Source organism: Odocoileus virginianus, chromosome 9 (assembly GCF_023699985.2).
Source record: "Odocoileus virginianus isolate 20LAN1187 ecotype Illinois chromosome 9, Ovbor_1.2, whole genome shotgun sequence".
NCBI lineage: Eukaryota > Metazoa > Chordata > Mammalia > Artiodactyla > Cervidae > Odocoileus > Odocoileus virginianus.
In genome coordinates this window covers 69996292-70020622 of record NC_069682.1, presented here as the reverse complement: position 1 = coordinate 70020622, position 24331 = coordinate 69996292, and the positions used below count along the sequence as shown (strand labels likewise).

The window sequence follows — 24331 nt, the reverse complement described above, 5'->3', positions numbered from 1 at the left end:
CTTCTCCAGGACCAGACGGCAACATCAGAACCAAGGGTCAAGCACCAACCTGACCTCACAAGCTGCCGGCTCTGTGATCTTGACGTTTCAGCCCTCTGTGCCTCGATTTCCCCAGGTGTACAATGGGGGCTCATACTAGTTAGCATCTGATTGTTGGGAGGACTTCAGAGGAAAATCATGGCATACAGCCAATGCTCCATCACGGCCGAGGGTGATCTCAGTGTGTGTTCACAGCCTAGTGCAGTGCCGGGCCCAGAGTGGATGTTCCAAGGAGGTGTGTTGGAAGAATTAGAAATAGTGAAAGGGAGTCTGAAGAGTCCTCAGAAGAGGAGATGCAGATCTAACAAGAGTCACAGGGAGATAAGAGATCAAAGGAAAGATGCGAGAGGTAGTCCCTTCAATGAACATTTATGGAGCACCTACTGGGTGGATGCAGGTGCCAGCAACAGTATCCCAGGGCCAGAACTACCTGTGGACAATTAAACAGATGTGACTCATGAGATGAGCAGAACACTGCAAGGCCTGGAGGGACTGAAATAGAGAGGGGGGCAGTGAGAGCAGATAGCCAGAATGAGTAGGAGGGAAGGGAGAGAACAGAACACGCGCTGATGCCTCTGGAAGGGTTGGCCTCTGGTCTCCGAAAGCATGAAAGAATGGAGGCTAAGAATAGAGGGGAGAGGGGAGGAGAGAGAGAGGAGAGAGGAGGGGGTGAGGGGCAGGGCTGGGAGAGATCAATGAAGGGGAATAAACTGAGAGGAGGACTTAGGGGAATGAATAGGCTGGTGAGATGGAGAATAAATCTCAAAATAAATAAAAGAGTGATGGAGTTTAGTGGGAGGGGCCAGAGGGGTAGCCATAGGGAGAGGTGATTCCAACCACCCAGAAGGAGAGAAGGACCAGGACATAGGGACAGATGGAAATTAGGGAAGGAGACAAAGGAGGAAGTTGGGGGGGGTGCTGAGGTAGAGCCTGGGTCCCTGAGGACCCCCAAGAGTCCAGGGGACCTGGGATGACCTGCTCCTCTTGGCCTTGAACTTCATACATCATTATGTGTCTGGTCAGTGAGAGCATGGCAGGATAGAGGTAGAAATGGGGGTCCTGTCTTTCTGCCATCCTTCACTCCCTATTCAACAGCCCTCTGGGGGGAGGCTTCTAAGGGGACACCCAACCCAAGGAAAAAAAGGATCTATGGAACTCAGAGGTCCTAGTCCACCATCAACAAGCTCATACTGAGAACTAGGGGCCAGGGGTCTCCTCCATTAGGCCTCATCCTAGAGAGATGGGACTAAAGAGAGCCATGCAATGGGGAGAAAGAAACCGGGCCAGGCAGAAAGACCTCAGGCTTTGGACTAGCTGGATTTTAAAGGGCTTGGAACATGCACCCGGACATGGAGGCGGGTATTTTATTGGGAGGCTCTGGGGGCCAAAGTGGCGCTAAGTTGAGGAGAGGGATGCTTGCCTACCTACTCTGTCCAGTATCACCCCACCCCAACCCGGGGAGAAGCTCCCGGGATACCTGAACTCACACCTCCCTAGAGACTGGTCCCTGGCCTCTGCCTACCTCAACAGGCCGCGATTATTTCTGAAGCCAGAGGGTCAGTGCAGGGGCGGGGGGCTGGGAGGTGCTTTCTTGGCAGCCAGCCAGGGGCGGCCGCTGGAGAAACCTAACCCCCACCTTCTCCTGCGCCCCCCCTCCTCTGAAGCCGGGCTTCCCTGTAGTGCGAAGAAAACGTGGAACCCTGGACGCGGTAAAGTCAAGTGGTGAAGGGTCAGATCTCAGACTCGGGGTCTCCGGGGAAAGCTACCAAGCCGGGAGGGCGACGGCACCCCTCCGGGGGGCGCTCCCTTCGCGCGCATCTGCGGTTGGAAGCAGGAGGGGCGCCGCCCCCCGGGGGTTCCTGGGACGCGGCCGAGGGTGGGACTGAGAGGCCGGCCCCGGGCGGCGGGGGAGGGGCGCGATTCGGGGGCGGGGGCCGGGTCTCCCCGGCTTCGGGGTCCCGGCCCGGCGACCGCCTGCGGCTCGGCGCGGCGAGGCGCTCCTGCCCGGCGGGCGCTGCATTCTCCGAGTCTCCACCAGAGGCTGCGGGAGGAAGGAAGGGATCCGTCCCTTGCACACTTCCCCCCTAGTCAGACACGCACACTCCCTCGCTCCCGCTCGCTCACTCCCTCGCTCTCCCTCGCTCTCTCGCTCACACACACGCGCGCACACGCCGCCGCGGCTCCCCCTCTCGCGCCCGCTCTCCCTCCGGCTCCTCCGGGGCGGCCGCCGGGCTCCGGACTCGCCCGCCCGCCCGCGCCGGGGCTCCCGCCCCACGCAGCGTCCCGAGGCGGCAGGACTGGGGGAGCCCCGGGCCGCTCCCCGAGGTAAGAGCGCGGGGTGCCGCGTGAGGGGTGGCCGGATCGCCGCCGAAGGGAGGCTTGCCCGGCCGGGAGGGAGCCCCCCCGGCCGGCGGGAGTGGCCCGGCAGGCGGCGCGGGGCGCGAGGTGGGGGCGCGCGAGCCTCCCACCGCAGGGGGAGCCCGGATGCCCGCGCCCGGCCCCCGCGTGCCCCCTCCTCTCGGCGGGGCGGGCGGGGAGGGAGTTTCCCACGTCCAAACTTTCCCCGGCGCAGAGCCGAGCCGCCGCCTCTCTGCCCGGAGCCCGCGGCCCCCACCCGCTCGCCCACCCAGCCCCCTCCAACCCCGCCTGCCGCGCGCCGCGGAGCTGCCGGGACCCCCGCGGGTCGCCGGGTGGCAGCGCCCGGGGCCGAGCCCGCGCGCCGAAAGGGGGCTGGGGAGTGGGCACACAGCCTCAGCCCAGGGGGCCGGGACCCCGGCGTTCCCGGCGAGCACCGCCTCCCCCCCCCCCCCCCCACAGCCACCCCCTGCTATGGGGTTTTGACTCCCGGGCCCCTCCCAGAGGCGGGGTCCGAGCCGGGAAATACCGCACGGTATGAGCGTGTGCACGGGTGTGTGTGTGTGTGTATGTGTGTGTGCGCGCACGAGGTCGTGCCGCGTCCGGGGGCACCCGGAGGCTGACTTAAGCCGCGGCGACACGCGCGGCTGCGGCCACCTCGGGGGGAGGGGGAGAGCTGGCCCGCGAGGACCCCCTGCCCCGCCCCCGTGGGGCCCACCGGCGCGACCCCGCTACCCTGGGGCCGTCGAGCGGGGCGGCGGGCTGGGCAGCGCTGCCCTCTTCCCAAGCATCCGGCTCCGGCAATAATGTCCCTTCAACGGAAGAAGGACAGGGCCAATGGCCTCACGTCCAAAGGGAGCGCCTCCTGGGGCTGACCCTAGGGGTCCCGGGCGCTGGTGGGGGTGTTGTGGTTTGCACGGTCGCGCTGGGTGCTGGGCGGCCCGCGGAGGGCACCCTCGGGAACCCGTCTTACTAGGGCCTCCAGACTTGACCTCGCCTCTCCTTCTTCCGGGGCGCTGTCAGGCCCCTGCCCCAGCCCTGGCGCGGCGGGAGACCACCAGGCGGGGCTGCAGCGGGAGAGAGCTAAACCGGAGCCCCTCGGGGTCTCCACGAACTGCAGGGGGCACCCCCTGGTGGCGGGCAGAGAAGCCGCCGTTCAAAGCCGCTGGAGGCTTCCCACGTTCGCGCTCCGGGGAACCCTCTTGTCTTCTCTACCACCCCTTCGCTGCCTCGCCTAAGGTTGCGCAAACCAGCTCTGCTCTCTAGGTCTAGTTCCAGCTTTCTCCGGGTCCCTGGGTCTGGCCAAGGTGCCCCCCAGCCCAGCACGGGCAGCGGCACATTTGAGGGTTTTACCTGCAGCCAGCCCTCTTAGGGAGCCCCTCCTGCGAGGTTCTGGGTCTTATCCTCTTCCTTTCCCGCTAGGCAGCGCCACTGCTTGACATCAGCATCACCATTGCCTTGGAACCCACAGGCTCCTCCCTAACCACCTCGGCCCTCTCTCCCTCCTTGGTACCCCTACACTTGTCCATCAGTGTCCACTCTGCCCCCCTTAATTGCCCCTATTCTATAGTCCTTTGGGGGATTTTTGTCTCTACACCCATCCTTTGGTCTTGACCCGTCTATGACCATTTCTCCTCCACCCATCACCCATCCTGCCTGCCTCAGTTTCTCCCTGGCCCAGCTACTTCACCCACCCCTATGCCTCTCCACCTTCCATTGTCTGGGAGGCTCCTCTTCCTTTCTTCCTGGAAAGGAAGGCCATTGTAGACATTTTAACCCTGCTTCCTCGGGGTGTCTATGTTTCCTCCCGGGACCACCCCCGCCAGGCCTGTAGGGCGCAGGTACTTTGCAAAAGCCGCTGAATCTCTCTCAGCCTAGGGGCAGCCGTCTGTCTGGAGCAGCCCTCTCAGCTGGCTCCCGGAGGTGAAGAACCCCCTCCCCTATTCCTGACGTTAGAGATCACCTGGTCCCCTCCTTCCTGTTTGAGAATCCCAGGTCACACGATAAGCGATAGCCAGAGACAGAATGGGATGCCAGGTGTCCTGACTTTCAGGCCTTACCAATTCTCCTTACATGCCGGGCAGGTCTAGGGGGAAACGAAGCTGTTTCTTGCCTTCACATTGCAAGCAGAACAAGAACACGCCTGCTTAAATGCAAGAGGTGTTTAAATTAGACCCCCACTCCCACTCTCACTGTGCACCTCGGCCAGTACCAGGGAAAGCTGTTGAAACGTCTTTTGCAGAGAAGCCTGCATAATAGACCCTAAGGATGCTGCAGTTCAGCCCCTACAGGTTCGATGTGACCCCCAGCAAATCCCAGCCCTTCTATGAAAAGTGTGTGTGCTGTGATCTCCGGCGTTTTGGTTGGTCTGGAATAATTGTGCCTAGAGGCGGGATTTCCAATCCCCCAGCTGTCTGCCAGGCCTCTGAGGCCTTGGCAAAACTCTGCACTCTTCGGCCCTCTCGGGGAGGGGTGCTGGGCAGGGACCCCAGGAGGGCCTGTCTCCTCTGAGTTAGCAAAGTTTGGAGCAGCCAGTTTATTTACCACATGGGCAATAGGAGTCAGCCAATTAAATTTCCTTGCCGCTCTCTGTTCTTTTTTTTTCCTCCCCTTTTTTCTTCCATCAGGAAGCTCCATTCGGAAATGCAGCCTCAGGTATTCTGAGAGAGAGAGAATGATTCCTGTTTATATAACTCGGGCAGCAGTCGGTGCGGCTCAGCCTGGGAGGGGGTGGGAGCTGAGAATGGAGTCAGTGTGGTTCCAGGAAAAGAAGAGCCCCTGAGGAGATGGCTTGGGCTGGGGCCTCAGGCCTGGGAGCTCCCCCATCCTGCCCTGGGGTGACCCAAACAGGGCACTAGGGGCTGGGGACAGAGAATCCACCCTGCGAAGTCTTGAGGAGACCCAGGCCTCAGGCTAAGCTTAGGGAGTCAAGTTTCATGCCCCCAGCGAGGGTTGGATGTACCCTCCACCACCCCTGGACTCCTCCAAGCGCCCTTAAGATGGAGCTCTTGACTAGAGGCCTTTGCTTCCTAGAAGCTTGTGTTTCGATATAGGCCTCTCTAGAGAAAGTCTAACCACCAAGGACAGGCTCTGACCTTAACTTTTTCATCAGGGCAATGGGCATAATTGAATTTTGTCTTTTCTCCCATGGAGGTGTCAAGGACTAATAGGAAACTTGTTTGAAAGATTGGCTGAGCTCTAGGTATCTGCCAGAGGGAATGTTTTTCTCATTGAGAATGATGCAGAGTGGCTTGCTGGACAAGTTGGATGGAGACATGACTGTTAGCTACAGTTGGGTAGGTTGTTGACTGTTTAAGGAGGCTCAGTACAAAAGGAGACTAGGGCCGGAAATCCATCTTAAGCTCCACTCAGCAAATCAGGTGCCCTAATGGTAAACCATGTCCTTCCTCTGGAAGAAGGGACACTGTTCTCTAATTTACAAAATAGTTTTCATATACCCTCTGGCCATGGGCCTGTTGCAACAGGCCCCCAGAGGGAGATATTTCTTTAATTCCCACAAAAGTAGCCCTCCTAGGGGATAGGGATATACATGCTGCTTTCTCTTTAGCCCAGTTTTTTCAACCTTGTGGACACCCTCCTGAATATGTGAGTCTGGGTCTGAACACATGGTGTGCAGGGAGCTGGAGGTGTTCCCTTCCTCCCCTAAGTCTCCTTCCATACCCCATCAGCAGGCCCCTGTCTGCGGTCACACTGAGATTAAGTGAGGAGCTTCTTGGTTTCTCATCAGACCCGGAGCCTTCAGCCATCTACTTGGAGCTAGCAACCTCTTTTGTGTAATATAAACAGCTAATTAAGAACGTGGGCCTTGGAGTCACACTAGCCTGAATTTGTGACTTGCTAGCTGTGTGACTTCGGGGAAGTTACTTTGCCTCTCTGAGTCTCAGTTGCCTCCCTTGAGAAATGGGAGGGAAAAGGTTCTACCTGCCTTATTGAGTTGTGAAGATTACAAGTGCATGAGTATGTAGGGTGCTTAGCAGAGTGTTGTTACTGCTATTATCCCTCTGTCTGTCCCTTGGTTTTCACAGGGCTGAAGGCAGCAATTCCTCTGTTTAGTTTTCACATGCCTTTGACCGCCTGCACCCCTGATGAGTCAGGACCACTGGGATCTGTCTCTGACCTCCTTCAAGGGACAGGCTAGTCCCTGAATGTGCCCGGGGCATCAGAACACGTTTGAGATTCCCACAGGTTCATTTCACCCAATTTCTGCCTCTTTTCTCCTCTCCCATCTGTCCCATGGTCCTTTGCTCTGGCTCAGACCTCACCAGCTTTGCCTAAATTGTTGTGGCAGCCCCCTTCCTGGCCTCCCAGCCTCTGATCCTCTCCCCACCGCAATCCCTGCTGCAGCCAGAATGATCTTTCTCTAACGCAGGTGGGATCGTGTCACTTGCTTGATTAAAACCCTTCCATGGCTCCCCATCGCCTACTGAATTAAGTCCAGACTCCGCACCGTGACATTCAAGGTCCTTGTAATCCGTCTGCATCCTCCTTTATCTCCCACTGTGCCTCCAATCCGACACTCCCGCGTTCAGCCACACCTGCCCTTCTACCTGAATGCCCTTCCCCTGAAGATCTTTCAGCACATTAAAGACCCAACTCAAATAGTACCCATCCCATGCACCCACCCAGTCGTCTGTCTGACTATCCATTCCTTCGTTATCCAGTTTAAAATATATATTTACACATCCTTGTCAGATGTTTACTATGTGCTAAGCACTGTGCTAAATGCTAGAGATACAACAGGGAACAAGCAGACAGGATCCCAGCCAACCGGAATCTGATGGTCCCGGGAAGGAGACAGACAATTAAACAATTCTCATAAGCCATGCTAAGAGCCAAGCCTCAGCAGAGGCTTCCAGGAGGAAGTAGTGGTTAAGCAGGGGCCTGCAGGTCGATTAGCAGCTATCTAGGAAATAAAAGGGGTGGGGCAGAGGAAAGAGGGGAACAGGCGCCAGTCCAGGGAGTGAGGGGTACCCAGGTCCAGAGGTGAGAGAGAATATTGGAGGAGCTGCAAGTTCATTTGACTGAAATGGAATGCAGAGAGCTTGGGGTCCAGGAAACAAGGCCAGCGAGGTGGGTGGAAGCCCAGTCCTGTGAGAGCCAAGAAGAGCAGCTTAGACTGCATCGTGAAAGCCTTGGGGATCAACTCAGGGTTTTCGGCAGGGGAGTTCCATGATGACACTGCCTTGAGAAACCTCACTTTGCTGCTAGATGGAGGATGGATTGAGGGGGAAGATGGTGTTGAGTGCTGCCTGTGGCCAGGTCTGGGGAGTAGAGGAAGATGGTGAGGTTGGAGGAGGAGGATGGCAGGGCTGGGAGATTGGGTAGACATGGCAGACAGGAGGAGTCCCTGTTTCTAACTTGGGAAGCTGTGTGGGTCATGCAAGGAGCAAAGCTTTCAAGAGGTAGAAACCAGCTGTGGACAGAGCCTATGTGAGGTGCTGTTGGGACAGGCCGTGGAGATGCCTGATGGATAGTTGTACAGAAAGGACTGGGCCACCCTGAGAGTTCTAGGCCAGAAATAGATCTTTGAAGCTGCAAGGAAGGATGCGATCACCCAGGATAAGTGTAGAATGAAAAGAACCTTGAGGGACCCTCAAATTTCAAGGACAGGGACACCCCAGGAAGGTTTCTCTGATCCATCCAGATACACAGGAATGGCTTTCATCTGTACTGAGCCCCCCAGTAATTAGGTTTGGTTTTGTTTTTCCTATCTGCCATATATCATCAACTGAATCCACAGTTCTTAATCAGGGGTGATTTTGCACCCACCCCCCCCGCCCCACCTCAGGAGACATTTGGCAATGTCTAGAGACTTTTCTGGGGCTTCCTTGGTGCCTCAGTAGTTAAGACTCCACCTGCCAGTGCAGGAGATGCCAGTTCCATCCCTGGGTCAGTCAGGTCCTCTGGAGAAGGAAATGGCAACCCCCTCCACTATTCTTGCCTAGAAAATCCCATGCTCAGAGGAGCCTGGTGGGCTACAGTCCATGGAGTGGCAAAAGAGTGGGACATGACTTAATGGCTAAACAACAACAGAAGACTTCTCTGGCTATCACAGGTAGGTGAGGGACTGCCCCTGGCATCCAGTAGGGAGGAGCCAGGGTTGCTGCTAAACATCCTACGATGCACAGGACAGGCTCCACAGAAAAGAATCATGCAGCCTCGAATGTTGATAGTACAGAGGTCGAGAAACCCTGCCCTGGGTGAGAAGATCCTGAAGGCAGGCTGAGTTGTTTGATTTTTTCTCCTGGCATCCAGCATAGCAAGTGACTTAGAGCTAACTACCCCCGCTGAATCAAATTTGGGTTTGAGGAGCGGGGGTGCAGGGGTTTAGTTCATTCAGCAGTGAAGCCTACAATACCTACAACCCAGCCTCACCCAGGGTTGCCCGGCCCATCTCCAGCAGGCTGGATCAGCCCACGATACAGGATGGACGGAAGGATGAATCGATGGGACAGACCCGCTGAAAAGCTGCCAGAAACCCCAGAGACTGAGGGCATATTGCTGTGTATATTTTGCCAGCCTCGTTTTTCCCTTGTCTTGTTAGCTTCTGTCATTTCTTTATCACCCGAGTAAATACATGTTATTTTTTCTAACCAGGCAAGTTACAGATAAACAATCTGAGAAGCACGACAGCCCGCTGATTAAGAGCAAGGGCTCTGGAGCCAGAGGAAGCCAAATGTAAATCCTGGCTTTGCCACTTACTGAGTGAGCCTCTGTCTCCTCGTCTGTAAGGTGGTTTTAATGAACCCACCTTGTGGGACTGTAGAAGAGTAGTGAAGTGATAAAGACAAAGGGCTTAGCCCAGCGCTGGGCTTCTTGGAAGTCTTCAATACAGAGTCACTACACATCTGTGTGGGCTTCCCAGGTGGGTCAGTGGTAAAGAATCCGCTTGCCAATGCAGGAGACCCGGGTTCAATCCCTGGGACAGGAAGATAACCTGGAGGAGGAAATGGTCAACCCCCTCCAGTAATCTTGCCTGGGAAATCCCATGGACAGAGGAGCCTGGTGGGCTACAGTCCTTGGGATCACAAAAGAGTTGGACATGACTTAGTGACTAAACAACAACTTGTGCATGTGTGTGTGTGTGTCTGTGTGTGTAAATTTATATGTATGTATATAAATGTGTCTTTTTGTACACAAAGACATTTATAATTAGCCATCATCCCACCACCATTTGGCTAACATTTTGGTGCATATCTTCCTGACTTATGTGGAGTTTTAAAAAATAAAAATGGCATCTTGCTTTATCCATAGGCCTTTGTAACCTGCTTTTCCCCCCTCTATAATATATTGTGAATGTCTTGCCATTTCGATAAATATACATCTACATCATCATTTCTTAAGAGCTACATGACTCTCCACTGTGTGGCTGGACCATCATTTGTTTAACCAGCCCCCACTGTCGGACATTTGGGTTGTTGCCAGTCCTTTGCGATTACAAACAATTCTGCCATGAACATCCTTGTACACACGCCTTCATGCTCTTGTCCGATGATTTCCTTCGGGACCACTCGGACATTTTTGGCAGGAGGCACGTGGCCCTGACCAGATTCCTCAAGCAGAAGCCCTGGGGCCCAGAAAGGAGGGGCTGGGGGTCCCCAGGGGAAGGAAGAGGATGCCGGATGGCCAAGAAATGTTTTCGTCCCCTGGAAAGCAGGTTCTGATGTTAACACTGGGCTTCTCTAGGAGCGAAATAGCCCCACCCTCTCTCTCTGCTGTCACTGTGGTGCTTGCAGAGAAAGGTGCCAGGGGTGGGGAGGTGGACTCTGTGTGTGTGTATGTGTGTGTGTGTGTGTGTGTGTGTGTGATGGGCAGAGTGACAGGTACCAGGCAGGCAGTGGGACACAAGGTGGAAAGGCCCGGACAGGCTGATGGATGAGCAGCTGAGGCAGATGGATCCAGGTCAGTGGGCAGACAAGATGATGGGCAGTGATGGGCTGGACAGATTCAGGGGACCACAGACATAGGACCGCAGCTTCACAGTGGAGCCCACAGGAGCCAAGAGCTGAAATCCTGTATTCAGGGACAACAGGGAGTTTCTGGGAGATGCAGCCAGGGTCCGAGGCCAAGATCCTCCTAGGAATTCTTCTAGCATCCAAGTGGCCGTTCAGGATTTAGCACATCAGAGTTGAAAGGATATTTAGGTGTGGATGGGCCCAACCCTCCTCTACAGATGGGGAACTGAGACCCAGGGGAGGAGGGAACGTGCTGAGGGTCCTACAGGGTCTTGGCAACAGACTGGTTCCTCTGCCTCTAATTTAGTCGTTTTTCATTTCCATTCTTTGAAACGAGCCTCTCAATTGGGCTTGAAAGGAAGAGGACCAGGCTGGCAGAGGGCGAGGCTCTGACCTAGAAGCGGAGGGGAACCGGGAGGTCAGAGTGAGCCTGGCTGTGAGTCTGTCCTTCTGTCCCCCTCCCACCATTCTCTTTCTGCCGCCCTCCCGCGTACTTCTGAAAGCACAGACCCAGGAGCCAGACAGAAAGTTCCTGCCGTAGCTCTGTCACTACCTCGATGACCTCTGGGTCATCTCACTTGTGCCTCAGTTTCCCTCCAGTACCTACCTCAGAGATTTGTTGAGAGGATTACACGAGTGAATAGAAGTACAGCCCTGGGACGTCCCTGGTTGTCCAGTGGTTAAGAGTCTGCTTTGTAATGCAGAGTATGCAGGTTCGATCCCTGGTCAGGGAACTAAGATTGCATCCCCGGGGGAGGGGGGAGGGGGGTGGATACTAAGCCTGCACACCGCAACTACTGAGTTCACGCACTCGGGAGCCTGTGCTCCATGACGAGAGAAGCCCATGCACCACGACTCGAGAGGGAAACAAAGAAAAATAAAGAAGCCCTTACGGAGTGCCCGGCCCCTGGGAGGTACTCCCTGATGTTAACTGCTTATACGCCACGGTCTTGCCTTTATTTTTCCTTTGACTTCTGTGTGGGTGGGTGCACACTCACAGGCGCTCCCATAAGCACGCTGTATCCTCCTTGACGGCAAAGACTGTGTCTTTCTCGTCCTGTCTCTCATCTTTGCTTCTCGCCACCAGGGCCCTCTTAGCCAACTGGGCATGTACACAGCAGGTGCTGACGAAAGGTGTCTCTCAAAAGCTTATTATTTATTTTTGGTTGCACTGGGTCTGCGTTGCGGCCCTTGGGTGTTCTCTGGTTGCAGCAAACGGGGGCTCCTCTCTGGGTGCCGTGCATGGGTTCTGACTGCAGTGGCGTCTTGTCTCTTCTGGTTGCAGAGCTCCACGACTGCAATAGTTGTGGTACTTGGGCTCACTTGTCCGGTGGCGTGTGGGATCCTCCCAGACAGGGGGTCTAACCTGTGCCCCCTGCATTGGCAGACAGATGCTTCACCACTGGGCCACCAGGGCAGTCCTCAACGAATGTGTCTTGACGTGGCTCGTGGACTATATGCTGTTGAAGGGATTGGGGGAAGTTCGTCCGGGAGGCAGCCTTGGAGCTGTGTGTTGAGGTCCAGGAAGGCAGGGTCATGGGAGGGGTCAGGGAGGGGGTGGTGGGACAACATGAAGGAAGCGGGGAAGCTTGAGGAACATTTGGGAGACAGCTCCTCGCCTGCTGTGACCAGAGCCCCAAGCCCATAAAGGGAGGCATTGAGAGAGGCTGAGAAAGGGTGCGGGAGTTTAGCAGAATTCAGAAGGGTGGGCCTCTAGGCGGGGGAACGCAGGCCATAGGGAGCTGTTGACGAGAGCTTTAAGGATGATCAGGCTGATGGCGTTGTTTTAGGATCAACTTGAATGGAAGAGAAAGGAAGCGGTGGGCAGGGCCAGCTGGAATTGTCCAAGACAATTCCAGACAAGGGGGCTTGGGGTGTGAACGATGCTGAGGGGAACAGGGGCCGGGGGGCCAAGGTACCGGGAAAACAGGGTCAACAGGGCTGCTGCTTATGGAAGATGAGGGAGACGGAAAAATGAAAAATGATGTGGTCTCAGGCCTGGGTGTCTGGGAGAACTGAGGTGCCATCAACCACGTTAGGGGACTATACTTGGGTGATATGGGGAAAGCTGAGATGCCAGCTAAAATTATTCATCAATCCAGCCTCCCATCTAAGCTGTCCATCCATCCACCATCCCATCCATCTTCCTCCTGCCCACCCGCCTCCATTTAAACATTCAATCACCAAGTCCACCCCTTCCTTCTCCTTCCTCCACCCCTCCATCCATTCACCCGTCATCCACCACACAGGTACCACCACTCCCATTCTTTCCATCTTCTGATGTCCATTTGTCCACACTCATCCATCCATAATCCTCCAACTTATTCATTCATCCGACTTACATTTCCTGTGAGCCTACAATATGCCAGGCTCTGGTAAAATATTTTGCTCACTTGATAATTAAGATAGTGATTAGAAAAGCCAATGAAAGGGACCAGAATTCTTTTACCTGAAAAAAAAGAACTTTGAGAGGACACTATCTGTCACTAAAGTTATAGGGGATGCCCTGAAAGCAGGTGGCCTGCCGGTCAGCTATGTTCTATTCCCAGGATAGAATAGAGGACACTGGCTGCACTTGCAGCTGGAGGGATTGTGGTTAGCTTGCAGGAAGGACTGCCTCAGTGATCATTACAGGTTTCTGAAGTGCCTCCCTGATCATGTGTTTGGGCTAAAGGGGGAAACGAAATCTATAGGGGTGACTTAGAGGGCATGAGCGTAGACTGGGGCATTGATGGAGACGTGGGAGGAGAAGGACTCAGGACTTGCCTTGAAGAACAGTAGGGGAGCGGAAGAGAGGAGGACCAAGGCGAAGGGAACTTGAGGGGAGGCAGACAAACCTGTGGCTGGGATGAGCCAGGACACAGTAGGGCCCCTTAGTTTTGAAAACAACCTCTCACTCAGCCTCCTTCCCTTCACAAGCCAACATCTCTCTCTGACCCCCCAGCTCTTACACAGCCCTGTCCTCTTCCCAAAGCCTCTGCCCCCCATTTAGTCCTTGATCCCTTCCCTGAGCCCCTGTTCCCTCTTTGAGCCTTTGTTCCCCCAGACCCCCAATCTCCTCACAAACCCCCGCTCTCAGAGCCCACACCTCTTCTCTGAGCGCCCGTCTCTTTGTGGGAGCCCTCTCCTCTCATGGCAGAGAGCCCCCAGACTCCCCAGCAGAGCTCTTGCCCCCGCTGAGGAGCCTCCACTGCCTCCTGGAGCCCCAGAGCCTCTCGTTGAGCCCCAGCCCCTCCTGGACACCCAGGTCCCTTGCAGAGTACGTACCACTTCACTTTGCTCCGGGCCACTTTCTGCATGCATTTCCCTTGTTCTCTAACTGCACCCCTGTCCCTGTTCTGAACCCTCCTCTCCTCTCTGAGTGCCCTGCAGTTCCCTCATAGAGCCCTTCCTGCCACCCCCATCTCAGGGACCAGACCACACACTCCAGGTTCTGTCTGCCAGCAGGCACTGACTCCAGCTCTATAGCCATCCCTGGAGCTTTGCATCAACCCAGCCAACCCACAAGATCCTCCCTGCAGCCTGTGCAGTACCCTGGGGGGCTTTGGGGATGGGAGGGTCCATCAAGTGGGCCGGACTCAGGGAGGAGACCAGCAGGTTTGGCAGCTCGGCTCGATTCCATTCTTGGGCTGGGAGAAGCTGGAGACTCTTGACTGCTTCTGGGTTAGGAAAATGACCACAAATTAGAGAAAATGCTTTGGGAAATTGCTCTGCTGGGGGAGAGGGAGGTCACCCCAGAACGGAGGGAAAAAAGCCCAAAGCCAGCACTGACTCCCTGTGGCCTCAACCGTAGGCTCCAAACCATCTGCTTGGCATTTGAGGCCCCAGTGCGTCATCTGACCTGGTCGCCGGCTGGGTGCAAATGCCCACCTGGCCCAGCTAAGCCATTGCTCCCAGGTCCGTCCTCACCTGCAGGCCTTTGTGCACCTGGCCTGGTCTCTTCCCCCTACTCAGCCTAAGCGCCCTCTTCCGGCCCTTTGTGAGCCATTGTTACCCATCTTGACTCTGACAGTCCCTCAAGGACGGAAGGGCTTCCCCGGGGCTCAGCAGTACAGAATCACCTGCAATGCAGGGGATGCGAGTTTGATCCCTGGGTCGGGAAGATCCCCTGAAGAAGGCAATGGCTACCCATTCCAGTGTTCTCATCTGGAGAATCCCATGGACAGAGGAGTCTGGCGGCCTACAGTCCATGGGGTCCCAAAGAGTCAGACACCACTTAAGCGACTGAACACGCACACACAAGGACAGGACCGATGCCTTCTACGAATGGCAGACAGGCAAATGGATCTAGGCACCCATCCTCGCCTGTTACATACTGGCTGAGTGGCTTTGGGCAAGTCTCTTTGACTTTCTGAGCCTCAGTTTCCTCATCTTAAAATAAGAATAATTTTGTTCTTATTCTTCTTATTATTTGTGATATAAGATAATCACAGTACCTGCTTCGTAGGGTGTAGTGAGAATTAAATGAACTAATATTTTTAAAGAAAGCAGTGCCTGGTACCTACTGAGCTCTAGAAAAGGGTTTGTCAAATGAAACTGATGAAAGATTCAGGGACACAGGCGTGGACAGCACAGGTGCTCAAGCGGGGTAGGGAACGGGCTTTCAGAATTGGGCTTTTGCAGAGCTAAAGTCCAGCCAGTTGCCCATCAGACTGGCCTCTTCCTGAAGAAGGAGAGCGCAGGATGTTCTCTAAGTGAAAGGGCTTTTTCTGGAGACCACTGGAGTGCTTTGTTCAGGGGACGATGGGCCCAGGCACTCTGCAAGGAGGCGCCTCTGCAGAGGGCAGCAGGGAAAGGCAGCCAGGCTTCTCAGAGGCACCTCTGAGCCCCGAGGGCCTCCCCTGCCCATTTCTCTGGTCCAGGGGAGTCTCCTGGCATGACTGTTCTCTCCCTGCCCATGACAGGTGATTGCTATGTTCCTATGACCAAGACATCTGTCAGGGCATCTCAGAGAATTCCCTCCCACAGTCTGGCTGAGCAGGGAGTGAAGGGTGTGTCCTAGAACCCGCTGCTCTCTGTAGCACCGGGAAAGTACAGTGACCCAGGCACGGTCCTGGCCCTTGAGGAAATTTGGGAGAAACAGCCCATTCCTAAAGTCCCTCTTCCCCTGGGATCTCCGTTTCCTCATTTGTCCTCTTCCTTTTTACAGAGTGGTCCCTCCACCTGCCCCTCTCTTTTTCTCCTCCCCCCAAGGCTTCTCCCCAAGCGGAGGATGGGAGGGGCTCCCAGGGAGGAGAGGGAGTTTGTACAAACTGGGGGCATGACTGGAACTTCTGATTGGCTGGTCAGGGCTATTCTTTTCCCTGGTTGCCATAGCAGCCATTTCCTGGGGTTGTCAGTGATGAAACTCGTAACATTGTTTTCAAATAATCCGTGTAATTGAAATAACAATTGAGCTGTTAACTCGTCTCTCACACCGGGACTGGGACAGATCTTCCTTGCCTGATACCCTCCTGCCCACCCTAGGAAGCTCTGGTCCCTGCCCACTTCTCCAAGAGTCCAGCTCCTTCCTTGGGTTGGAGGAAACAGGAGGAGGTAGATTTGTTATAAAACCCAGGAAACCCAGGCCCCTAGAGTTGAATTAGAACTCAGAAACCAGAATTCACACCCCCCCACCCCGATCTTTTGCAACCAGAGGTGCAGAGGGGGAAACCAGAGGTTAATCAGGGTCCCAGAGGAAGGAAACAGCTGAACTAAGATAGGCAGTTTGGCTCACTGGAGGAAGTTGAACTTGATGTGTTACACTGAGGGACTCAAGCTTATACAAACTTTAAGTACTTGAACTTGTCTGAATCTTTACCCACCTCTACCCCCATTTTTCAAGTTAATAACTGAGGACACGGGAAGTTAAGTTTAATACGAGTGTGTTTTTTTAAATAACTTTTCAGAAAATACTTGTTGAATGGGTGGATCTCAAAGAGAATAGACCGCTTCTCTCTCTCTTTTCACTACCCCCTGCCCAAGCCAGGAACTAAGATCTAGCTTCCTCACTCAGAGGACTTTTTAGAAAAGGGGGTTGAGAGCGATTCGGGGACTTGTGGCTTTAGAGAAAGAGAAGGACAGATTCCTGGAGGAGATAATGGGAGACATTCCTGAAATACTGAATCCCCCTGCCCCCACCATTGCCATCCACCCCTGGTCAGAGGCTGTGTATTCAGAAGCATAAACGTGAGGAATGAAGATCCTTGTTCAATCCTCGGTTTGGGATGGATTGGAAAATGGAAGAAGCAAAGCCTCTTCTGTTAGTAAGTGTCTGTGTGCACATGTAGGGAATGCAGGTCTGCGCAGACAGCTCCCTGTAGTGGCAGCTCCACTAAGGATAAAAGCTTTAAGAAGAAGAAAAAAGCATATCTGGTCGCTGTCCAAGGTACTTGCTGGGGCTGCAGAGTGTGTGGGTGGCTGGGGCAGCAGGCACTTGCTGGGACTGGGGGTGGGGACAGTTCTCTGAATGTGAGATTGGGTAACGCAAGAGGTTGGCTTCCTTCCCTGGATTCTGGAGTGCTGGAACCGCTAAGGGTCTTGGCAACCATCTACTCCCTCCATTCATTCATTCTTTCTTATTCAACATTTATTGAGCACCTACTCTGTGCCAGGCACTATGCAGGCCATGAGGATGTGAGACCTAGGGATAACCAGTTTTCTCCACCTTCAAGGACTCTTTCAGTCTTTTGGGGAATACACACACATACACACACCCTTCGTGGGGGAAATGACTTGGGCCCAGTCTTGAAGGACGAATTGGAGTTCTTCAGGTGGATAATGGAATAAATAGCATTTCAGAGGGGCAGCATAAACAAAGAAAGAGGAGTATTCAGTTTAGAGGACAACAAGAAGTTCTGTGTGGCTCAAGTATTGGTTGCCTTTGAAGAGAATGAGTTCTGAAAAAGGTCAACGACTTATCCAAATTGCCACCCGGAGCTGGGGCTAAGACACAATACCTTGGTTTTTCAGAGAACCAGAATTTCAGAGCTAGCTGGGTCTTTGAAAGACTCTAGTCCAATCTGCCCATTTTTCAGATGGGAAAATAGAGGGTCAGGGATGCTCAGTACTATGCTTGGGATTACATAATAAGGATACAGCAGAGCTAGGATTTGAAATCTGGTCTGTTTGTTATCAAAGCCTGAACTGTTTTCATGAAACCAAAGCTGGCAGCGGAATGCACTCTCAGGGACAAGTTCTGGTTGCCCCAGTAGGACCAGTGTGTAGAGTGGGGTAGACAGCCAGGGCCAGCTCCTGTCGCATCATTGGCACTGAATACTTGTACAGGAGGAACACAACTCCAGCAGGAAAGCTCGGAAGCAAGAGGTTCCTCTTGGCTTGAGTGAGCTTGGTCCTACTTGCTGTCCTGCCCGACTCTCTGGGTGACCTTGAGCAAGACGTTACCTCCCTCCAGGTCTCAGTTTCCACGATCATTTATATCATAGGATGCTCCTCCTTGCCTTCTCTCTGGGGCAGTTGTTCTCAATGGCGAGGGGGAATGGGACACGATTTGGACCCCCCCCCCCGGGGACGAGTTGCAGTGTCTGGAAACAGCCTGCTTGACAGGCGGTGCTCTTGGCATCTAGCGGGTAGAGGCCAGGGATGCCTCTGAGCACTCTACACATGGAGGACAGCCCCCACCACAGAGAACGATCCAGTCCAAAATGTCAACAGAGCCAGGAAGGAGAGGCCCTGCAGTCTGAGCCTTGCTGGTGAAGACCAAGTGAGGCCACCAGGGCGGGCACCGAGTGCTGTGCAGAGATGCACCCCAAGCTGTAACGCAGAGAATCCGAAGTGGCCTTGATGTCGGGCAGCCCTGGCTGTGTTGAGAAGTACTTAACCTCTCTGAGCCTCCATCGTTTCATCAGTGAAACAGAGGCAGTAATAATAGCACCTATCTCCGGAAACTGTTGAGAGGGTGTGATGAGATCATGTATGCAGATGGCAGAGGAAGCTGGCAACACAGGAAGTTGGGGGGGGCCCACCTCCAGAGGGGGGCACCCCAAAACCCTCTGCTGCAGACGCAAACCCTGAGCCTTTCAGCTCCAACTCCAGAGCCAGCTCTGCCATGCAGAGCAATGGGATCTTAGGCATCTTAACCACTCTGTGCCTCAATTTCTCACCTGTAAAATGGGGATGACAATAGTACCTACCATAAAGGCTTGGGGGGAAGGTTAAAAATGAATTAACAGAGGTAAGCCCTTAGAATGGCACAGAGTAAGTGCTATGCAAATATTAGCTACAAATGTTGTTATGGTGGTGATTGCTGTTTTTATTATTATTATATGGATTCTCTCTGGAGCAAGGCACCCACACAAGTTGCAGAAGGTGCCTCAGACCCTGGCCTATCCAGATGCCATCTCTCTATAACTTTCTGCCTGTCCCTCCCTGCAACCCAAGACCCCGCCCCCCATGGACCCAGCCTGGGGGCCCTGCAAACCTGCCACAGCCGCTGCTGCTCTCTCTCAATCACTCCCACCCTGCTTGTCTATAGCTTCATGAATCCCATCTCCACCCTCACCCTCCTCCTCTCCTGTTGAGTCTGCCAGAGCCAGAGATAGCTGTGAGAAGCTGAACCCACGGGGAGGGAGATACAAGGTACCTGCACCTCACTCTATAACTCAGGCCCCATCACAGCAGCCCGTAGGCCTGAACACTCACATCCTGGGTCCTGGCCCACCAGGACTAGCCCTTGGCTAAGCCTTCAGAGAATGGGTAAATTCTTGAGCACAGGGCTTCTCAGCCTCAGCACGACTGACATTCAGAGCTGCATCGTTCTTGGTAGAGGAGGGCTTCTCAGTGCACTGGAGGATGTTTAGCAGTCTCTGCCTTCGTAGAGACCATTCTCCAGCTGCAACAACCAAAAATGAGCCCAGACATTGCCAAATGTCCCCTGGTGGGAGAATCACTGTTAGAATCTTTTTATAAAATGTGAGTTTCTGTCTTAAACTGATAGTATCTTGGCAGAGATGCTTCTAAGACCTAATGAACATCCTCAAATTGGGCCCCTGATGCCACCCTCAACTTTGTCTCATTTTCCAACCAAAATTCTGATCCTTTGACCCAGAGTCAAAACCAACTGGCCACAAGCATCAGCTTCAACTCCCAGACTCTCCGCCCTGACCCTGAATCTTTTCTTTTTTACTTTAAAAAATCTCATGTATTTGGTAATTAAATGTCCACTTCTAAATGATGGGTAAATCTAAGAAGCTATAACAAGGAAAATTAGAAAAAACTTGTAATAGAATAAAAATGAAAAGAAAATTTACCAGAATTTGCCCAAACCCTGAATCTTAACCTTAAATCTAAAACTTCAACCTGTTTCCCAAACCCCACACCTTAATTCAAATCCTATTTTTAAACCCTTGACCTGTTCCAAAACTTCAGATTTCTTAGCCCCTGCCAGGTTCCTCTGTTCATGGATTTCCCAGGCAAGAATACTGGAGTGGGTTGCTATTTCCTTCTCCAGGGATTTTCCTGACCCAGAGATTGAACCCAGGTCTCCTTCATTGCAGGCAGATTCTTTACCATCTGAGTCATGAGGGAAGCCCCTCTATATCCATGCACTGGTATATATATAGGCTTCCTAGGTGGAGCTACTGGTAAAGAGCCCACCTGCCAATTCAGCAGACATGGGAGATGGTGGTTCCATCCCTGAGATGGGAAGCTCCACTAGAGGAAGGCATGACAACCCACTCCAGTATTCTTGCCTGAAGAATCCCATGGACAGAGGAGCCTGGTGGGCTATAGGGCATAGGGTCCCAGAGAGTCAGACACAACTGAAGTGACTCAGCATGCACGTGTGCATGCGCGCACACACACACACACACACACACACACACACACACAACTGAATCACTTTGCTGTATACCAGAAACTAACACAACATTGTAATCTACTTTGATTTCAAAAGAAAGAGAAATCAATCAGTCAATCCACAGTTTAGCTCCAATAGGAAATCTACATTTCCAGATCCTTCCAGCTCCTAATACTGATCTCAGTCCCTTCTGGCCTCTGGAGATTCTTAGGTCAAGCTCTAGCCTCCTCCCCTCCAAGGTAACCTCAGGTCTCCAGGGAGAGGCAGGAAGGGCTGCAGGAGTTAGAGGCTCCAGAAGGCAACTGTCTCATAATCCCTCCCTTGCACCACTCCTGGCAACCCATTTGGAAATTCTATTATTTATTCATCTGTTTATTCAAACATTTAATGAGTATCCACTCTCTAGGCTTTGTATTGGACACTAGAAAAACAGTGAAGAATTGAATCCATTGCTGCCTACTGTCTATTGGGGGAGAGAAAGAAACAGACAAACAAGCAGACAGCTAGTTCAAAACAGTGATTCCAGAGTCATTCGAGAAATGACCACCGAGCACCTATTATATGGCAAGTGCCTTTCTAAGTGCTGGCGATACAGCCTTGAGCACAAAAGACAAAGCTCCTAGCAAGCTTCCATTAAAGGGCAAGGAGGCAGATGATAAATCAGTGCTGTTTCAGACAGTGCTGAGTTCTGTGGGGGCTGGGGCAGGGAGCAAACAGGCCGAGAGGATGGGGGGTCCTGAGAATGGAGGGGCTGTTCTCTCTTAGGTTGTCCGGGAAAGTCTTACATTTAAACAGACATCTGAAGGAAGGGAGAGAGTAAACCCTGCAGGTAACAGGGGCAGAGGTGTTCTGGCAAGAGGACCAGCAAATGCAAAGGCCCTGAGGTGGGAATGTGCCCACTGGATTCAGAGAACTGTGTGACTGGAATGTGGGGGAGGGGTGGTGATGGGAGGAGGCATTCAGAAATAACCAGCGGCTGTATCCTGTTGGGTCTTATGAACTATTTTACCCAGAGAAAGGTGAGAAAGGAATTTGGAGAGAAGGAGTGTTATGATCTGATTTATGTTTTAACACCAAAACCAAGAGCAGTCTGTAGGGGGTTACTGGCAGAAACAGGGAGACCAGCGAGGAGGCTGTTGCAATAACCCAGGTGAGAGATGCTGGTGACTTGGACCAGGCTGTAAACAGTGAAGGTGGTGAGAATAGTCAGATTCTGGATCTATTTTAAGGTAGAGCTGGCAGGATTTGCTGATGGATTGGCTGTAGGGTGTGAGATAGAGTGATGTCAAGAAGGACTCGAAGGCTTTTGGCAGAAGCAGCTGGGATCATGGAGTTGTCAGTTACTGAAATGGAAACACTGGAAGAGGAGCAGCTTTACATTTGTTTTCTTTTATTATTATTTGTGTGTGGAGGCGGGCGATGGGTAGATAGAAGTCAGGAGTTCTGCGTTGAACATGATGAGTTTGAAATGCATTTTAGACTTCCAAGTGGAGATGTTGAACAGGTAAGTGGATTTAGGAGTTGGGGTCGTGAGAGAAATCTGAGTTGGACACACACACGTGGGCATCATCAGCAAATCCGTGGGGCTTCAAATTGTGGGACTGCATGTGGTGAGGTAGTGAGTAGGTGTAAACAGAAAAGATGAGTGGCCCAAGGACTGAGCCCTGGGCCCCGTCAGCATATGGGGGGTGGGGGATGGGGAACAAGGTGGAAACAGCAAAAGGAACAGTGCAAGGCACAGAGTGGCAAGGTACGGGATGCTGGGGGGTCGAGTGATGCTGCCTCTGCTCCCGGTCCCTCTCTTTTGCAGTTGCTCTCACACCTTTTAATGAAGTCATGAGTTAACACAGAGAAGTTCCTAACAGAGAAGGGAGTTGATACTGGACGAAGGGAGACACCAAATTTACGGCAGCGGAAGAAGGCTTCATATATCAGAGGTGACATTGGAGCCTGGCTTTGAGCAATTAGTAAAGATCCCCCATTAGACAAGATTGGGGAAAAGCACGTGTGAAGGCTCACAGTCCTACGACCACCAGGGCACGCAAACTGAGTCCCTGGTTCCTGACCCTCCAAACCCGAGGCTCACTCCCCCTCGGAGAGTCACCCTGGGGCCACCTTGGAGTCCTCCCGACAGGTCCCTCACCCTCGCTCCTTCTGTGTCCGGAGGGTTCAGCCTCCTGTAGATGTCTAGACACAGCCCTCTCCTCTCCTCTTCCCTGCCCCGACCCCAGACCAGCTCCCCATTGTCATTCACCTGGACAGCAGTTACTTCTCCCTTGTTCCCCGTCTCCGCTCACCGTTTCTTTCTCAGCCGCCCCTTGAGGGGCCCTGCAGAAGGAGGGTGGGTGAACCACATGCAGCAGCCTGAATGAGTTTAACAACAGGATAAGGTTCATGGCGATCCTCTGTTTCAGAAGCTTTCAACAACTTCCCCTTACTCTCAGGACAGAATTGACACTTTAACAAGACCCACGAGGCCCCGCGTGGTGTGGCCCCAGTCTGCTTCTCCAGGTTTCTTTCAGCCCTGCTTCCCCATCACTGCTGATGTGCCAGCCTCCCGCTGCCTTTCATGTTTCTCGACTCGTCACTCATCCAGCCTCAGGGCCTTTACCCGTACTGTTCCCTCCACTTCTCTGCTCTCTCCCTCCCCACCTCCACTGCTTCAGTTAACACCCACTCAGCCCTCCTGTCTGAGAAAATCAGACATCCTCAGGGAACCCTTCCCCAGCTCCAGACTGGACCAGCTCCCCTGTTTGATGCCCTGCTTGCTCCCTTGTAAATTTATTTCATCATCATCATCATCATCATCATTTGTTTTTGTGCGTTTGTTTTTGGCCTCGATCAGGGATCGAACTCCCACCCCCTGAATGGGAAGCGCAGAGTCTCAACCGCTGGACCACTAGGCAAGTCCCATCGCCATTTGTTGTAATGCTATCTGGAGTTGATAACGATAATAATAGCTAACAATTATTGAGAACTTCATGCTCAGTAGTAAATGATGCTGTATTACATGTTTTCACATGTTTTTAGTCAATTAATTGCTCAAACAACCCTCTGAGGTAGCTACTATTCATGTTCCCATTATACAGAAGAAGAAATTGAGGCCCAGGAAGAGGTTATTTGTGCTGTAAGATCACACAGGTATCTTTTTTTTTTCTGACACAGATATCTTTAAAAAAGTGTGGGTATAGGTGTACGTATAACTGATTCATTTTGCTGCGTAGCAGAAACTAACACAGCATTGTAAATCAACTATACTCCAATAAAAAAAAAATTTTTAAGATGAAACAAATAGTAAAGTGCCAAACTGGGATATGGACCCAGGCAGCCTGGCTCCAGAGCCTGCCAACGTCTGTCTTTTCTGCTTGATGTTAAACCCATATGAGGGACTGTGTCTGTCTTGTTCACAGCTTCGTCCCCTGCACCTTTCAGACGGCTCAATAAATGTTGAATGAATGAATGAATAAATGAATAGGAGTTTGAGCGGTACAAGGTTCGTGGTGTGGGAATGCAAGCAAGGAGGCTGGCGTGATGGACAGGACGAGACGTGAAAGGCCCTGTGTGGCAGCCGCAGGGGTCCGGACTTGGCCCTGGTCCCTGGGAACCGTGGGGCTTCCTCGAGCAGAGGAGGGTGGAGCTCAGATGAATATGTTAGCCAGATCCTGCTGCTGGCTGTTGAGGAGGACAGCCAGAGGTAGCGTCCTTTCCTGCCCAGCGGCCGGGCGAGACTGGCACCTGGCCCCTCCCACTTGGCCCTATTAGCATTCCGCCTGCGGCTTGGGCTCCACAATTAACACAAAGGTACAGTCATTCATTCTGACTGGCGGACTCGGGGGATCAGCCGATCGGGGGCTGGCTGCGCGGGGCTTCTGCTGGGAAGGCATGTCACAGCACAGCGGCCACCGAAATGAAAAGCTATTAATAATGATCCTGGAACTTCACTCCCATCAGCTGTTTGTTTAAAGGTGTTCCGTACTTGGAACCTCCTGATTTATGTGGGCAATAACGCACCCGGGTCGGTCCGTACTTTTTAAAGCAGCGCTAATGGGGTGAGACCGAGACCCTGGGGGTTGCTGGGGGATAAGGCTTGAAGGCCAGGCCTGGCCAGCCTCAAACCTCAACTCGCTGCCCAGCACCATCTTAAAAGGCCCTGGAGATGGCAAAA

The 24331-nt window shown here is 53.2% G+C and overlaps 2 protein-coding genes across 4 annotated transcripts in view; one reads left to right on the top strand and one right to left on the bottom strand.

The window, feature by feature from the left end:
• Positions 1–1769: 1769 nt before the first annotated feature.
• On the bottom strand, positions 1770–6161 carry LOC139036457 (collagen alpha-1(I) chain-like). Its single transcript, XM_070471829.1, has 4 exons — positions 6076–6161; positions 3019–3206; positions 2164–2769; positions 1770–2080 (listed from the first exon to the last, which is right to left on the bottom strand). The coding sequence occupies exons 1-4, from the start codon at positions 6159–6161 to the stop codon at positions 1770–1772; spliced, it is 1191 nt and encodes a 396-aa protein (XP_070327930.1).
• Positions 1951–24331, top strand: part of CDH22 (cadherin 22) — a 137593-nt gene continuing 115212 nt past the window's right edge. The window contains exon 1 of one of the 3 annotated variants that reach the window (XM_070472718.1): positions 1951–2364. The gene's annotated coding sequence lies outside the window, so the exon portion shown is untranslated. The remainder of the gene's footprint in view (positions 2365–24331) is intronic. The other 2 variants (XM_070472717.1, XM_070472715.1) reach the window with 2 other exon arrangements.

What these genes read in the sequence shown, in the direction of transcription:
- LOC139036457 (XM_070471829.1), bottom strand. Translation starts at nt 6,161, where the DNA reads ATGGCTGAAGGCTCCGGGTCTGATGAGAAACCAAGAAGCTCCTCACTT. An exon ending in CGCGTGTCGCCGCGGCTTAA is followed by an intron (nt 2,770 to 3,018) that starts GTCAGCCTCCGG and finishes CCCACTCCCCAG; the next exon opens with CCCCCTTTCGGCGCGCGGGC. An exon ending in GAGCGAGGGAGAGCGAGGGA is followed by an intron (nt 2,081 to 2,163) that starts GTGAGCGAGCGG and finishes TTCCTCCCGCAG; the next exon opens with CCTCTGGTGGAGACTCGGAG.